At 36.0% G+C, this 18,475-nt stretch overlaps 1 protein-coding gene across 9 annotated transcripts in view; it reads right to left on the bottom strand.

The window, feature by feature from the left end:
- The window catches only part of LOC128018226 (fibroblast growth factor receptor 1-A), a 43,404-nt gene extending 25,355 nt beyond the window's left edge, over positions 1 to 18,049 (bottom strand). For 3 of the 9 annotated variants that reach the window (XM_052603610.1, XM_052603606.1, XM_052603603.1), the window contains exons 1-2: positions 17,356 to 18,049; positions 10,697 to 10,862 (exon numbers count right to left, since the gene is read on the bottom strand). In XM_052603610.1, coding sequence (XP_052459570.1) covers positions 10,697 to 10,808 — 112 coding nt within the window. In that variant the 5' untranslated portion in view covers positions 10,809 to 10,862; positions 17,356 to 18,049. The remainder of the gene's footprint in view (positions 1 to 10,696; positions 10,863 to 17,355) is intronic. The other 6 variants (XM_052603608.1, XM_052603607.1, XM_052603611.1 and 3 more) reach the window with 4 other exon arrangements.
- Positions 18,050 to 18,475: the final 426 nt, after the last annotated feature.

Genomic DNA, 18,475 nt, shown 5'->3' on the forward strand with positions numbered 1-18,475 from the left:
GGAGAAAAGAAGATGAGCTAGCTTTGTCTTATTTAGATACAATAAGAAGTTTCAAAAGGGCAAGATATCGTACTTCAAGGTTGCAGTTTTCAAGGTTGGCAAGTCAATATACCCTGAAAACAAGTTATAAAAAGGGGCAAATGAGGCACGCTTACTGCAAAAGAAAAATATTCAAGGGTGTTATACGTAATATTTTTACGTATTGCTACAGCAGCCAGTTATTCTACATGAAATAAGTGTTTTGTGTCAGAAAGTCTGTTTTTGTTTTGGTCTGTGTGATCCTACCCGCTGTCAATTTAACCAGTATTATTTTGACACCCCACAGGCCTGTTGCACAAAGCTGTTTTCGGTTTTTACCGAGGTAAGTTTACTTTGGATTGGATTTGAGCGCGTTTCATTGGCATGGTAACTTACACTACACGGCTACCCTTCTCCAGAGCAGCGTTTCTTCTGGGTTAGAGATCACAAAGCCAAACTTGACCAATCAGCTGTCAACAAAGGGACATGAATCTAACACAATAAGCCACTTCCCCTGTAAACTTGCATTTGAATTAATTTAAATATATACATTGCCTATAAATAAGTTTTAATATAAAAAGCTTTTAAAATGACTAAACCTGTATTTTCTTTTGAGGTCTTTGTGAAACTATATAAATTATTAAATTCAGCTAATTATTTTGCATAGTCAAATATTTTCTGCAGAAATTTTGCTGCAGCAGCAGTTTATTCCTGCCTTGTAAATGCATTTAAATTCATTCTATTTTTAATAACAACATCTCTTAATCTTCAACACAGAAATGACTTGAGCCATTACATGTGATTAGCTGTTTGCTGCCCGTGCTTTGGAGTTAATCTCAAACTCTGGACCAATCTCTAAATTAACAGGGAATGTTTATATAGAGCTTCATGAGCTCTCAACCAGACTGAATTTGTTTGGTTATGTCAACTTTAAACTACTCTGAAATTCAGAGTTTGTTCAGCTAGCTTCACACAACAGGCCACAGGTTGCTGGAAACACACAGTCTACTGCAGCTATGGAAGCCAGCAAACAAACTGGATAAAATTTCACGGATTTTACACAACCTAAAAAGCCTTGGCATCCGATTTATACCATGTTTCCACCGAAATTCCCCGGAACAATTGTACCAGGAACTTTTTTCCCCAGGAACTATTTTTCCCCCCAGACCTGTTGCTTTCTGCGTTTCCACCACAGTCTAAAGTACCATGAAGATTGAAGATTAGGCAAATAGTCTGGTGACGTAGGTCTGCGCGCGTTTCTCAATACAATCTTAAGTATGCAAATTTCGGATTTCCATTCTCGGTAGTTCGGACTTTGTGCAAACAACTCGGGAGTGTGATGTCCGTGACGACGCAAATCCGGTAATTCTGCAAACAGCAGCGTACTTGATAACATCAGTCAGCTCGCCTTGACTACTGCAATTTTCCTCACTGTATATTTACAATAAAACGAAATGGGATATCAAATACCACTGCCTCCTTTCATTTTCATTTAAACATAATAACAGCTGCAGAAATGTACAGTCATTACAATGAAACGAAACATTATATTAATTGCCTCAATGTTTGCAAAACATAAACATAAAAGTAACATGAAAAACCATGAAATTGTTGTGGTGGTTTTTTTTTGCCATCTATAACTATAATTAACAAATTATTATATTTATTCAAATATTTATTACCTGGAAACTTTTTCTCGATCTGACATTTAAAGCTGCGGTAGGTAACTTTTGACGCTCTAGCGGTTAATAAACAGAACTGCTTGCGTCTTGCGGAAGAACATCGTAGCCGGAACTACTTCTCTCTGTTTATGTCTATGAAGAATCACAAAGGTACTGGGTTACTCCGCCGCGGTACCCCCGAAGCAATCTAAAATAGTCCGAATATAAACACTTATTATAGGTGCACCCTAGTGATTCAGGACAAGCTAAAAACACGGTTTGGAAAATGGATTCATGGTGTACTCGCTTATTATATACATTTTTCTACATTTTGAACACAAACAAAGTTACGGAGCACAGCTCTGATTGGTTGTTTCTTACCAGGAGCGATGTATTTGTGCAAATGGCAATAGGACACTGGGAGGAGCCAGAGGAGCTTGATTTTTTTCACAGATTATCTGTCTCATATTCTACTGTCAGGACATAATGACAGATTTAACAAATATGTAAAAAAATATATTTTTACAAAAGTTACCTACTGCAGCTTTAAGAAAAATACCAATCTTTCAGTTAAAATCAACTTTCACTATATAACTGCCTCTTGCATCTGAATGCCAATGTGATTTCTTTGTGTTCACCGGTCTCCCAAGAGCTACATGAAAAATAGAGTAATTGGTGGACAGAATTTACAAAAATTATTCTAATTTAAGAGGGTTTGAAACCAACATAAAAACAACAACAACAACAACAACAACAACAACAACAAAAAACTGTGCTAGAGAAAACACATTGTTTACTGGCATAAAACCAGTCTTACGACAACTAACCTGGTCTCCATTATGTCCACTGGGGCCATTCAAAGACACTCAGTTCAACCCTAAAAACAGCACAGCCTCACTTGACCTCAGTGCCAGTGAGCCAGAAATGTTTCAAATTATAATTGCTGAGAAATTCATATTTTAGACACACTGACTGATCATAAGTTCATGACAGTGAGGTTGTAATTTCCTCTTGGCACATTTAACTGAGCAGAGCAGTTGCCGAAAACATTTTGCACCAGTCACCAGAGAAGTGGTTTACTGTGAGGTATCGAGTGAGAGTATTCTGCAAGAATCACAGAGGGAGAACATTATACAGCTGCTTTATGATTTATAGTCATTAATCGACATGCTTCCTTCCAGGATATTAAATAGTGGCATGTTACCAAGCCATCAGTCACTTCAAAGAACAAAACACCATGCAATACAAGCTGAAGACATGCTTAGTGTGCACACTATAGACTCCAGATGTCGTCTGGCACAACTACTGCACTGGCGGGAATAGAGAATATTAACTAGAAAAAAATAATAATAATAAACGTTAATTTAAAAATATTAATTTAATATATATATGTATGTATGTATGTATGTATGTATGTATATATATATATATATATATATATATATATATATATATATATATATATATATATATATATATATATATATATATATATATATATATATATATTAAATTAAAGCATTTAGCAGACGCTTTTATCCAAAGCGACTTACATTGCATTCAGGCTAACATTTTTCTCCTAACATGTGTTTCCTGGGATTGGAACCCCCAACCAATGCTCTACCACTTGAGCTACAGTAACAGATGTCATAACTTCTCCAATCATTTAGGCTGTTTAAACCCTGATCCCTTCTCACAATTGACTGCAAGCTCAAATTCAGATCTGCTTCCATCCAATAAATAACTGATGCATAGAACCAAAACCCTCTACTACATTATTTTTTTTTTTTATTCAATAATCAGTTTAATTACGCCACATTATGTAAGAAAAGATCTGGCCCTACTTCAGTTACACTTTTTAAATAGATAAAGGCAGTTTTTTTTTTTCGTTGTTAAGAAATTTCTTGGATTCTAATTCAAGACAATTTGTTTAAAATAAATTTTAATGAAATTGTATATGATAAACATTTTACACCTCACAATGTCACTAAAATAACCCATTATACTTCAATACATCACTGCAACACAAAGTTTGAAAAACTAATATATATATAGAAAAAAAGTACTAAAATATTACTATTTATTACTAATATATATATTATATATATATATATATTATATTATATAAATAAAATAGTAATCTTTTAGAACTTTCACAAAACAAAATAGTTCAGTTACGGTCTTAAACTGTTGAAAATAATTAAGACATTTGAGCTCCATGTGTTGTTAACAAATTATTTTAAGATGCTACCCAATCAATAAAATAATTCCAGAATCAGGTTTCTGCACCCCAGTGTCACGTTATTAGGTTTGTTTAGTAACTTGTCACAAAAATAAATAAATAATATATATATATATATATATATATATATATATATATATATATATATATATATATATATATATATATATATATATATATATATATATATATATATAAGCTTTTAATATATTATTAAGGGATGTGCTTGTGTTTTTGATTTACAATTAATACAGCAAATCTAATTCTAACTCAACTTTCTTCAAGTAAAGATGCACCCTGTCATGCCAAGTCACTCCTCATGGAATCTCAAGGCTGTTAATGTTCCAGATTCTGTGACCAGATTAGTTTGGATTAAAGTCCTTATTTTTGGGAAAGAAACCCAGCTGGAATATCCATTGCATTTTTTATGTCCTGCTCCAAGCCATTGCAAAAAAATGATTGACATCCTTGAAAATCAAGTTAATTGCGGTAAATCGTGAAAGAGAAATTTTTTGGCGAAGGACAAAATGAGAGGCGAATGAGTAAGGCTCAGGCAGTGTGCCGGAAGGGCAGAGGGGCCTATCAGAGAGAGACTGGATACAAGAGAGGAAGCAATACAAGAAGAGAATGACCACAGGGATTTCCTTTCATGAGAGAGAATGATGGTCTAGTACAGAAAAGAGGAAAATATGTAAGTACATCTTAGTCACAGAAAATGAAAAAAAAAAAAAAAGACCACTCCTTTATCCCAGTGATCTGCAGCTGAGATATCAGAGGTTTAGTCTCATTAACAGCCTGGAATGTGCACAGTCTCAAAGAAACTGAAATTTTAAAAAATTTAAAAATTTTAGCCATGTTTCCATCACTGGAACTTTAACCAGGAACTAGGGACTTTGGGCTGGTACTCGATGTGTTTCCACCACAGGAACCAGGATCTAAAAGTTCTGGGTTAAAATAATTCCCCTCACAAAGCCCCTGCTGGTGAGGTAGTATTTTTTCAAAGGTCCGGAACTTTTGGGGGCGGGACTTGAGCACTGAGAATGCTGATTGGTTGAGTTCACGCAGCATTGTAATTTCAAACACCATTTATTCCGATAATCTTCAAAATATTACGGTTACTGTGTCATGAAATGTAGTTTTAATAGAATTTCAGGCAAGAATGTAGTTTTTTAAAACTCAAATCGGCATTTTATTTACAATTGCTTGTACAATTGTTCCGGGTAATTTCAGAGGAAACGCGGCATTTGTGTCCAAATCTGATTAGCAGTCAGTGATTAGTGAAGGTGTTGGCACAGCATGACCCCAAGCATAAACCTGCCTTGTCTTATGCTAGCCTGCATCAATTATAGCCCACATCAGGTCTTGGATGCTAATGACATTTGTTCACAATGGACACGTTGTACAAACATAATCACTGCTTGCCTACACGCAAATGTGGCCATGTACACACACACACGTGGTCTGCAGAAGGGGCAGGAATGAGATCAGCATGCTGAATCACAGACATTGTTTCCCCAAAGTATTTATTCATCTCCTTCAATATAGTCAGATTGTTTAAAAGAGAGTTAAAATGATGTGGCAAGAATAAATAAAGATTCATACATTAAAATGCATCAATGGACATTAATCATGAATAACAGAAATCAGACATTTTCTATATCCTTAAAGTAATATAACAGGAATATTGGGAACACTATTGAGTGACAACTCATTACTCATTGAGTAATTTTCAATATACGGATTTGAAACTGGTTTGAAATCTGTCATTGCATTCATTCAGTGCACCTTATATAAAAGTGTTATACTGTCGTCATAAAACAAAGACAATGAGATTTTGTCATGTAGTGCGCGCTTGGCTCTTTGGAAGTTAACGGAAAAGTGTGGATATCGTTAAACTACTGAAAATATTTTTTTGAAAGAAATTGGAATATAGTTAAATATAATTAATTATAAATATTAGATGAAAAATGTCAACTTAAAGGTCCCCTTCTTCGTGATCCTAAGTTGTTGCGCTCGACGGAGAAGAAGGAAGAGCTGTGTTTGTGTTTGTCGCCATGTCATTTGAAACAGGGGCGTAGCCATCTTTTCAGAAGTGAGGGGGACAGAAATGACTCTCTCTCTCTCTCTCTCTCTCTCTCTCACACACACACACACACACACACACACACACACACACACACACACACATATATATATATATCATTACAATATAACGTTTCTATCTATAAAGCCTACCAGTCAAAAGTTTTTGAACAGTAAGATTTTTTTTATGTTTTTAAAGAAGTCTCTTCTGCTCACCAAGCCTTGCCTTTCTTTAAAGTATTTTTACTATTAAAATAATAAAATGTAATTTATTCCTATGATTGTAAGCTGAATTTTCAGCATCATAACTCCAGTCTTCAGTGTAACATCCTTCAGAAAAAATTATCATATGCTGATTTGCTGATTATCAATTTTTAAAACAGATGAGCAAATTTTTTTTCAGCATTCTTTGATGAACAGAAGTATCCAAAGATTAGCATTTATGTGAAATAAAAAGCTTTCGCAACATTATACACTATTCCATTCAAAAGCTTAGAGTCAGTATAATTTTTTTTTGTTTAGTTTTTTTGGGAAAATAAATTATAGAAATGAATACTTTTATAATTATTCAATTGAACAAAAGTGATGATAAAGGCATTATTTTACAAAATATTTATATTTCAGATAAATCTTCTGAACTTTCTATTCATCAAAGAAACCTTAAAAATATTCTACTCAGCTGTTTTTAACTATCATAATAAGTTTTTTTTTTTTTTTTTTTTTTAGCAGAATATCAGAATTTGTGTGACTGGAATAATGATGCAAAAAAGAAAATCAGCTTTGAAATCTCAATAATATATTTCAAAATGTAATTTAAAATATAAAAGTTATTTTAAATAGGCTAGTAAAAATATTTCAAAATTTTACTGTTTTTCTGTACTTTATCAAATAAATGCAGGCTTGTTGAACAGAAGATAGTTCTTTATAAAACATTAACAAGCTTACTTTTCAAAAACTTCTGACTGGTAGAATACTACAGGCAACTTTAATTGTTCTCTAATTTCTAGCTTTTAATTGGCTTAGAAATCTAAACCGCTGGACAATAACAAATAATAATGATTTGTTTATATACTACAAACACCGTTTTATCACATAATAAGGTAGAACAGTTTTTATACTGTAATAATAGCATTTTTCATATACTTTATTTATCACCTGCTGGCGATGACTTGAAAAAAACACATATGGTCGCAATTGTGTCTGTTTTTCTCACAGACTGTATAAAAGATTTTTCTGTGAAAACAATTGTTTTCATACAAGGATAGTTGGACGCTGTTGCCCATATTAGGAGTTTCCTGGTATGATTTTTCGGCGCGAAAGCGCCCTCTGGCTTCGAGTATGAATGAAACACACTGCAGGAGAGTTTAGCGCTCTGTGATGTTCATCTCGCCTTCTAGGTCCAAATAAAACATCAGGTCATGCGCAGACTATCCTGTCCTCTGAGTTTAAATTTTAATTTATTCACACCAGCTCTTGAAAACCTCTATACGAACACACCTGCCCGGAAAAGTGCGGGGGACTAATTTTCGTGTTATCAAAAGTGGGGGGGGGGGGGGGCGGACACGTCCCCCGCGTAATCTACGCCCCTGGTTTGAAACACTTTAATTTTCATCTCGGAGTCCAGTCATCTTTGTTTGGGCTTCCCAGGGACGCTTGTAGATTAATGGTTACAAATTGTGTTTAACTCGGTTCCCGAAAATTATAATCCACATGTAAAACTATGTGCAGCAAATTTTGCTGAGGACAACTTTCTCTATTTCAATCAGTTTAATGCCGGATTCGCACAAATATTATTCTTGAAAGATGGAGCAGTTCCCTCTTTGTCTGGAGAAGGTGTTGTTTATGGACCATTTTTTTAAATTGGCGAGTTTAACAGTTTCTGTAACTTATTACACAAAGGGCAACACTGTTTAGCTTTGTTAACTAGATTTTAGGGCTGTGCAAAAAAATGAATGCGATTTTCATGCACATCTCTTCAGTAAAAACGCTCCTGAGACTATAAATACATCTCCACCCCACGCTCCGGCTCTCTTGCTTCTTAAAACTACTCCAAAACTAGCGTTACCAGGAGGTCAGCCTGCTCTCAGCTGCTGTCGAATCACAACACAGGAACCGCTGGCCCAATCAGAATTTGTTACGTTTCTCTGAAGGAGGGACTTTATAGAACAAGGAAGTCATCAGCCCGTTTTTATGACAGTGAAAACAGCGGTATATAGATAGGTGAATTGTGTGAAAAATACTGTGTTTTTATAACACATGTTATATTGCACAGTGTAAACACAATCAAAGCTTCAAAAAAGCGCGTAAAACGGGACCTTTAAAATTAGAAATTCTGCCCTGGCAAATAACTGAAATAAAATTAGCTGAAGTTTTAAAATAACTAAAACTGAAATAAAATGTACTAAAGTTAAATAGAAACATAAAAAAACAAATAAAAATGTAATATTATACACACACACACACACACACACACACAGTGAAACTAAACAGGAAAATGGCTAATTCAGGGAAAATCAATACTATATTAGCATATAAACAAAACTATATTGTATCATCATTTACCATAGTTATAAAAACATAACATTAATTTCAACTAAAGGAAAATGGAACATATTTAAATGACTTGCAAATAACTCCATATTTAAATTAGATTTAGATTTTTATTTCACTTTCCATTAAAAACATGTTGAGCCTTCGAAAGTGTCTTCAGATCCCAAGCCATTTAAGAGAGTTTAGACAAATTTGAAACACTACTTAAGGAAATCCTGTTGTTTGTGCAGGTTGTATTCCCACTTAGGAAAAAAAAATGTAACCAAATGCTGGAGTGTCAGTCACTCATCAACAGCTGAAACTATCATTTACACCACAGGAAGCCTGAGGGGAGAGAGAGAAAAGTGCTCTCTGTCCTGACAGGAGGAAGAAAGGACAGGAGGAGTAGAGGAAATGCATAGACGGTATCAGCATGCCTGGCCATTTGGCTGTCAAGCATTAAGTGGGTAAAAGGTAATCCATCACATTTTGGTTGGGGTTTCCTCTCTACACTATAGTCACAACAGACTATTTTAGGGAAGTATTCAAACTAATATCTAGAAACTTAAATATAATGACCAAAATAGTAAAATCAAGAGGAAGTAATTAACTTGTATCCCGGACGAGCCCCCAATTAGTTAAACCCACAGTGAGTCTACATGATTAAATATGCAATCTTGTTAACATTTACCAACTTTTTTCATGCAATTCAGGTTTTCATAAGGAGTACTACCCACAGGTCTACGCTTAACAACTCTGCAATCAACCACAAGAAAACGTGCAACGTTTTCCCAGAAACACGATCTCCACTGTGGAATAGCAACGCTGGGCGGAGTACTTTCTGTGTCTTCTATTAAAAGCAGTAATTTATAACGTCTCCGGTAGTCAACTCTTGACAACAAATACCTTTTCATTACAAAAGGAGGATGGTGAGACAACGGGGAGGGAGAAAGAGAGATAGAGGGGGAAGAGAAAAGTGAGGTATTTTGGCTTAGCCGGAGGGTACAGATGGCAGCTATTTCACACCTCCAGCTCTGGGGTAAATTCATAACTACTGTGTTTATTTAAAGCCTCCACAGTCGGCCAGAGCAGAAGTGACCACTCACTTTATAATGGTGCTCACTGTAATGTAAGGCATTCAGAAGTCTCCTGGGAACACCCCATTTCCGAAATCCAAAGGATGATGATGAAGCTACGGAAGCACACTTGGGCCTGTGAGAGCCACAGGCACTCGCTCATCTGGAATGTTGCCAAAGGACACATTTTTCCGGGTTTTATTTCAGCTGGTGTTTTTTTTTCCCAACCCGTTTCCCTTTTTCACTTTCTGTCTACGACTTGAGTGCATGAAAGTCCTTAGGGGTTTAAATAATTATTTTGAATATGAGGTGGAAGAGAACAAACGGAGAACAAATGGTGTCTAAGTGTAAACTTCCACAGCTAGGAGTAGAATGTGATTCCCCCCGGCACACCACTGACATAAAGCATATTGGAGATGCAAACATGGTTTGAGAACAAGCATATGGTCATACGACATAGCCATACAATCGTATTGTACCATTTCAAAAAAATCTAACTCATTTCAACGGGGAGATATTGTATAAAACAGCATTTTACTTAATATTTAAAACAATAAAAACAAACAAACAAAAAAAACACCTACTTGCTACTTGAAAACGTTAAGTATAATCAAATTGGATGTAAAAGTTTAATTATATTAAAGAGACTTAAAAATTGAGCTGAATCTCATAAAATGAACCTGAAATTGGAAAACTGATCACATTTTCTTTACAGTATATATGAAGAAGAAAAGTATTTTGTGAATTATGCAGACAGTTTACTGAATATAAGTTTAACCTTAGGTCATTGTGAAACCTTGATGTTCGTTCATATATATGAAGAAATCCTAATGGAACTGTTGCAACATAAAGAGAGTTTAATTTAAGCTCAGACAGGGGGTGGAAAACAATTGCACCTGTTTTTGGTGAAAGAAACCTTAAACAACTTTAAGTGGATTAAAAAGGAAAAACTGAAAATAAAACTTAGTATATGACCAATTTAAAAACTATTTCCATTGCTTAATTGCATCATGTCTAAGACATAATTTATTATTAACACATCTTCAACTGAGTCTCAATTCAACAAGAGTACTACAAAAAAGACTTACTCTCATCTTGGGTGGCCGGTCTGCCCTGGGACTGAAGAGCCTGAGTTAGCAGTATTGAGATCAGCAGCAACATAGTCTTCATCGTCATCGTCATCGTCATCATCATCATCATCAAGGATCCTCTACATCTGAACTATGCATCCAGCCCAGCTCTCCATAAAAACAGCTAGGACATCAGCACAGGAAGTGAGATGGAGAGATAAAAGAAGAAAGCAAACCAATTAAGAATATTCACAACTAATGATTAAAGACAACATGAATCATTCATAATGTAAAATTTGATTGAAACTGAAGATTCAGTTGGACATAACATTGAATGTAACCATCTAAATTTAACAAAAGTTAAACAAATGCTACGATTTTATTAGTTAATATTTTTCTACACCCACATGACCGTTAATTTAAAAGCAATCTGTTCAGAATCATAAAATATACTTAAACTATTCAGCTAATCATCTCTTCAGAGTAACTTGCACTCAAGAATTGCACAAATTCACACCAAGGACATTTACTGACAATATAAATCTTTCAGCTTAGTTTGTATTGTAGACAAAAGTTGAGAATAGTAAAGCATCCCTGACATAAACAGGTCTTATAAAATGCTCCATCAATTTTAGAAGTAGCCATGAGGCTGAAGAAAACATAACTTTGCTGTATAAGGTCAACAGTGGAACAGTACATCCTTTAAGAATTCAAGGATTTTAACTGCAGACGTTTCCACTACAACAGAAGGCAACTTTCTGAGTCTCTGAATTTGCATCAACTCTGAACAACAAATGAACGTGGAACTTTCTGATATTAGTTAAATTAATGCACAGAAGACAAAGCCAAAGTAGAAAGCAGATTGCATAAACCTTGATGTACATTATTTTAGAACGTAAAGAGGAGTTTTGTGGAGCGGTTCTATGCAGGGTCACTCCATCTGTTTGCTCTTACAACCACATGCAGTAAAATACACAGAAACACAACTCCAACCCTTCACAGATATCTGTCAGCCCTATGCTGCTTTAGACCCCAGCATGACCCCGACATGCCATTTGTCCTAACTATCGGGACTCATCACTTACACGTCATCACACCCCCACGACGAGCAAATCAGTCAGAAAAGAGCAGTGCTTCACAATTCCCCAGATGTTATTATTTCAGAATGTTTAGCTGTGGTATTTTGCATGTCTTTGTTTGTAATTGGGATTTTGTCTTCCCAAAATGTAAATAAATGGAATGAAATCTTATTACGGTTAAAGCTAATATGAAACTGGACTTAGTAATATGGTTGTAACTATTAACCGCGAGCCATTTGAAAATCGATTAAAATACGTGACAATTCAAAAGAAAAACAAAACTTTTGAATATATATAAGGTTTAGAAACTAGGTTGAGTTGCATGCTAAGCCAAAACTGTAACTATACAATAACATATCTCTACACCAACATAATTTCTAGTTCCCCTGTAAAAAGGGGGTGCCCTTGAGACGAATATTTTACATAATGCAATAAGATGCAATGAGAGCCTTTCACCTTCACAGCTGCTCTAATAAGGACAAGACATTTGGACAAACACCAAGAATTGATACTTGATACACATAAAATCGTTCCCGTAGATTTTGTGTGGGTTTCATTTTCCAAGCCATGTCTGCAGCTGGTGCAAACCAGAAGAACAGACAAATGGAGAGACAAACGGTCAAACAGAGGTGACAGACTCTGAGCTTGTGCCAACTCCAAACCCCTGCCAGACACTTACAACATACCGATATTTATCCCCAGGCCAAAAACATCCAGGCAGCAAGACCTACTAATATCAGTATGCTTTGTGTAAAAATAATGTACTGAAGTGTAACAATAACGAGGCATAGCCTATGACAAAAATCAGAGCGCTTTCACTATATTAAAAAAGGTGCCATGGTGTAAATAAGATATTTAAGCACCATCTTGCACACAAAACTCAAGTTTATACTACAATAAAGGAAACTTTCATATACATTCCTAACTTCTCTACAGTTAATCTGAAATTCATTGAGAAAGTATTAAAAAAAAAAGGCAAACACAGCCCATGGGAAACTCCCTACAGGGCAGGTGAGCTAAGAGGAACTAGACACAGTGGACAGCTGACAGTGTCTGAGATGCAAAAATTATTATTAAAACATGTTAGCAAAATCTTACTTTCCTGGTTACTTTTTATTTTTTTTCAAATAAAGCATGCTAAATCTTTGTCAGAGCTATAGTAATGCACATGCTCTGTATATACAGCTAGTGCACATGCTATAATATTCAAAGCTGTGTGAAAAAGCATGTGGGAAACATGATTGAGCCATTTCTTGCTCTCCATTCTCATCCCATCATGTCTGATGCCCTCCAATATTTTATTAATAAAAAGTGTTACGTTTTAGCAAATCTTTGCTCTTTTTTTTTAGTCTAGTCTTATAATGATTCAACAAGTCAAGTTAACTTGGCTGGGAAGACTAAACTAGTTTTAGCTGTTATCACATTTAATTAATAGGGAACAGGAAAAAATACAAGGTGTACGAACGAATTACCTGAGATTATGTTTAATGTGTTTTGAAAAAAAAAAGTGACGTTGTTTTGTAAAACAAACAGCAGACCAAACATTCAGCTGGTTAGATTTCAATTCTTTCCATAGCGTTCACTTTGAGAGTGCAGACAGACGACCGAGAGAGTCCACGGAATAAAAGAAATAGACCAAGTCAAGAGGAAAGATAAGTTAGTGCACTAATTAATGAACCCCAGCGTGTTTTTCTCTCCCTCTGATCATTGGAGGGGAACATGGGGAGAGCGTACAGCAGGCCCAGCTCATTACCGCTGCCTACTACTGGAGCGAAACATTCCAGAGAACAGCATTGGTTTGTGTCGGAGACGGGACGCCTGACCTCACTCATTCCAGCACCGGTGGGAGCCGGAGCAATAGCCAGCCCAATAAACCAAGAGACTGCCACTCCCCGGGGAGGCTACTAGGACCAGGCTGATGAACTTACTACCTACCTATAAAACCCTTTCCTGCACCTTTATCTGTTCTCTGCCAAAACTCAAATTCTCCTCTAAACCCACTGTCTCAGTCTATCAAAGGTGCTCTTGAAAAACCCAGACGATCCCCCAACCGATACTGAATCTGGTGTCGATAAAGGCATCATCTTGTACTAGGGCTGTTAAAATGTGCTTAGTGTTGCTGTGGCTCAGTGGTAGAGCATTGCATTTGCAGCGCAAAAGGTTGTGGGTTCAATTCCCAGGGAACACACATGCTGGTAAAAAATGCATAGCTTGAACGCACTGTAAGTCGCGTTGGATAAAAGCATCTGCTAAATGTAAATATGTTCAAAATTTTAATTATATTCGAATTTAAAAAGCATAATTTCAGTTAGGGTAAATAAAAGCATTTGGCTTTTCTCCTGAGGCTGCAAGAGGGCGCATTGAGCATAAGATAACATGACTATATGTGGGAAAAAAAAAAAGTGTATAATGTTTAAACCAAATTATAAACCAGTAAACCAATTATAATTATTTAAGCTGCGTAAACAACTATAAAAGCAAAACAGCATCATGTATGCATTCATAGTTTAATACAAAGGTCTGAAAACCAGTCACACAGAGTACATTTTTTCATTTAAATACACGAGTTGCAGTGGGATGGGGGGGGGTATGTTTTTTCAAAGTTGAACTTGCATTAATTTCACATGGCTTTCTAAACATGCGGTTCTCTTGTGCGAGACGCGAGTTTCAGTTTCAACATAAACAAGATCTTCTCCGCATTGATGCTCTGTTTTCTTGCAATATTCATAATCAACAATGCAGGAGCGCCGCATCTAGTGGCCTCAACTAGATAGGCTAAAAAAAAACAACAAAAAAAAAAAACATTAAAACGCAATAACACATTATCATCGCATCTATTGCGCCACTGATAAGGATGCCTTTCTTAACACACACCTTAAATTCAAATGCAACGGGGGTTTTTTTCCCAGCCCTGTCTTGTACCGTAACCTTAAAAAAAATCTGAATTCAGAGGCCAAGTCATCCATTTTGTTTACTCACAGATGTGTTGATGTACACAGAATAAGGCATTGCACACATCTCTCCATTTTGAGAGACTCCACCTAAAGTGTCACGCTAAAGCTCTCAGACAGTTGTGTAACAGTAACTTTCTTTTTAAAAGTGCTGGGCTATAGTTTACTGTGCCAACCCAGCCCTGCCAGCCCAGTAAATTACAGGGCAGAGAATTCCTCTGCTCTCCAAACCCTCAACACAAACTTCCACCGGAAGAACACCCACAGCACAGCACGTCTTTTCTCCTTCATCAATTGGCTTCCTTTCATTTTCAAACGACAGAGCACTTCACTGTAAAGCAACCGCTTCAAGATCACTTACAACAAACCAAAACGCTTGTTTGTGACCGTATGCAAAACAAATTCTGGCTCACTGGCTTCACTGCGCTCGGACTCAAATACATTCATTACCTCATCGCAGCTCAAAGTATTCCAAGACAAACATGTTTACATATTTTGATTAATGCAACTCAAACTTTCAAAGCCATAACCCTGTATGCAAATATGATGCTTTGCAATATACTCTAACTTCACTGCAAACCGGACGAACGGATGACCTGTCTGGAGCGGCTAACAGTAAAATCACTGGTCAGATCCTAAGGGACGAGCAGCCATAATGATTTCCCCTCTAATTTAAGTAATTGATGTAATTAAGGACTTAAACAACTACATTTTCACAAGGTCGCTTACAGTTCTTCAGTGTTTCAGTGGCCGAATAGAACTAGCGAAAAACTTTCAAAGAAAGCACTAAAAGAGATTTATGAATAAAGGAACCAGACATGACTTGAAAACATCATAAGCACCATACACTAAGCTTTATATTCTGTGTAAATTAGTTTCAAGATTCGAACGAAATTACATAAACACATCGTAACCAACGGATAACTCAACTCAAGCTATATGCGTCTTCATTACGAAACTTATTTTCAGCAGACTTTCTTGCACACACTGCCTAAAGCTGTTCATCTCTAATTGACTGTATTTTGCTCACATTTCTCCACCGTCTTGCAACAAGTCTAGGTCAAGTCAGCGCATGCCGTCGCCAGCCAGCATGTCGCCATTCATAAACCTCTCTGTTCCTCCATCATGCTCTTCACACCGGTGAAGAGGTGGAAACTATCTGTGCTTACTGTTTCTTTGAAATGACAATGGTCACTTAACAGCACAGAGAGTTTTTAAAGGCTGGACTGAAAGTAAGTATGTTTCTAACTGTAGTATATGTAACTGGGTAAATCTAAAGGGTATAGCAATGGAGCAGAAAGTTCATGATTGCACTACACAGTCCAAGAATGAAGAGGGGGTTACTCTGCAGTACTCTGAAATTATCTAGTGAGTGATGAGGACGAAAAGAGGGAGTGACACTGTGAGGTGGGTGCAGAATTACTTTGCTGTACAAAGTGACAAAACATAAGATCTAAAGCACAACAAAATTCAAGAATGTTGAATGATATATAATATATATATATATAATATATATATATATATATATATATATATATATATATATATATATATATATATATATATATATATATATACACACTATATTAAAATATATATTAATCTATGTAAAAGGTACATTTCTTCAGCTGCCACAAATAAAGACATGTGTCTTTCAACTGGAGAGTCTTTTTCTATCACTGAAAATACTGAAACGCTTCCAGGATTTAATGCATCTCATGTATTTGTACAAGGTTTTTTATGAATTACCCTCCTGCCACAGTGCCATCCAAACTCATGCTTCAGTATAGTTATGCTGTTTGTCCTTTGCTGTGAGAAGATAAACAACTGCAGGAACAAACCTGCCTTTTGCATCAAGATAACTGCAGGCATTTATTTTGGCAAAGGGAATCTGCAATTCAAAGATGGAGGGCCAATACTGCATTTACATAACAATAATAATAAAAAAAATACACTTTAATAATAATAAGAAGAAAAAAAATACGATAAAATAGTGCTATTCAAAATGAAAGGTAACTGTCAGGGTCCCATCTCTGGCTAGTAAAAAATACAAAGAAATGTATTAGCTCAGAGTTGCATATGCAAACCAAACCACCTTATGCACAGAAGCTATAAAGTGAAACAGGAAAGGTCTTATTTACCCTTATCTATAGGAGAGAGTTTAGTGGCTTCAGCTACTCTTGACGAAAAATATTTTTGTTTTGTACTTTACCGGATGACTTCAGGTATGTTATGCGAGAGCGCGCATGGCAGTACACACACGCGCATCAATTGCTATGAACATGAGATTTGGAGCCATCTGATGATGAATATATATAATAAGTGTTTATTGTTGTATTAATCTCTTTTGGTTAAAATACATAACAAGTGGCAGTCTACAAGACACGGTGCAAAATAGTGAGCGGACAATAAGAGAAAAGAAATTGAAGTAAACAACCTAATAGTATTAGGTGAGTTTCTGGAAGTTTAATGAAACTGTAATCTAACTCTTCTAAAAGCGTATTGTTTTTTTTATCGTGTACAAGCGTTTTTATACAATCAAAAGTAGTAGCCTATTATTATAATTCCATAAAACAGCAAAACATGGATTTTTATTTTATTTTTTTACAGACGAATATGCTAGAATCCATTTACAGGCTTCACTCACCCTTTCCTTTCTGGAACAAATCCTCTCTGTAAAGAGTCAATCCCTGATCAGATTCAGAAGTTCATAAAATAGAGACCCCCAAAATAGTCACTGGACCAATCTCCACATTTCTTCCTCTGCCGTAGCGGCTTTGGTCTTCCTTAAATCACTCGGATGTTACTGAGTTTTTATTTCGACTCGTCCGAGAATCGTTTGAAATGAGTGAAAATGCTCCGCAGAGACGCGTGCTCGTCCTCAAGATCGCGTCAAGATTTCGTTCGAGTATCAAAACGTTAAAGAATCACTTACAGACACAACGAAGCGATTTCCGACCGGCTTCGTCTGTTTTTCTTCTGAAAATGCCACCCGTGCGGGTTTTGTTCGAGCTCGTGCGAAAACAAGGTAACTTAAGAGTAAAAAAAAAAAAAAAAAAAAAAAAAAAACTTTTAGCCCAATCTCTACTTCGTTCGGCAGTCTTCTTAAAGTCAAATCTAATCAAAACGTTCTAATGCGATTTTACTTAAGTCGCAGTCCTCTATATTAATTGGTCTACGCTCCGGAAACTAACTTTACTTTTGTATCTTTTACAGGTTTGTAGTCCGTGACGTCGGCCTCCCCCAACACTTCAGAGGACACAGCAGGAGTCCGCACTCATGGATGGAGGAGTGTGAGCAGAAAGACCTGACTCCCCCTCCATCACCAACACCTCAGGACTACCAAACAGCTCACCCAGTGCATGCTGGGATTGTAGTTTCTGTCAAACCTAGCCCCTCTTAAAACCCCTATAAAATACCAAGCTCAAAAGAAAAACAATATCATTCTATATTTTCAATGTAGCTACAACATCATTATATTATATTATATTGAGAAAAAAAGACAAATAAGTCACAGACTGGTTAAGCCAAGTAAATTAAAATTATAATAACGTCCAAGTTGCATGAACAACCCATTAAGATAAGTATGATAACATTCTAAATGCTTTAAACCCATTGTTAGATATATGAAATGACTGATAAGTTTTCTTTATCTTCCGTAGATAAAGCTGTTCCGTTCATTCTTTGTGTTTGTGACAACAATGTCCACACACCCCTGACACGGTTTGTGTTTGCATAGTAAAGATGACCCCAACAAAGTTAAGAGC

The sequence above is a fragment of the Carassius gibelio genome, chromosome A8 (genome assembly GCF_023724105.1).
Source record: "Carassius gibelio isolate Cgi1373 ecotype wild population from Czech Republic chromosome A8, carGib1.2-hapl.c, whole genome shotgun sequence".
Taxonomy (NCBI): domain Eukaryota; kingdom Metazoa; phylum Chordata; class Actinopteri; order Cypriniformes; family Cyprinidae; genus Carassius; species Carassius gibelio.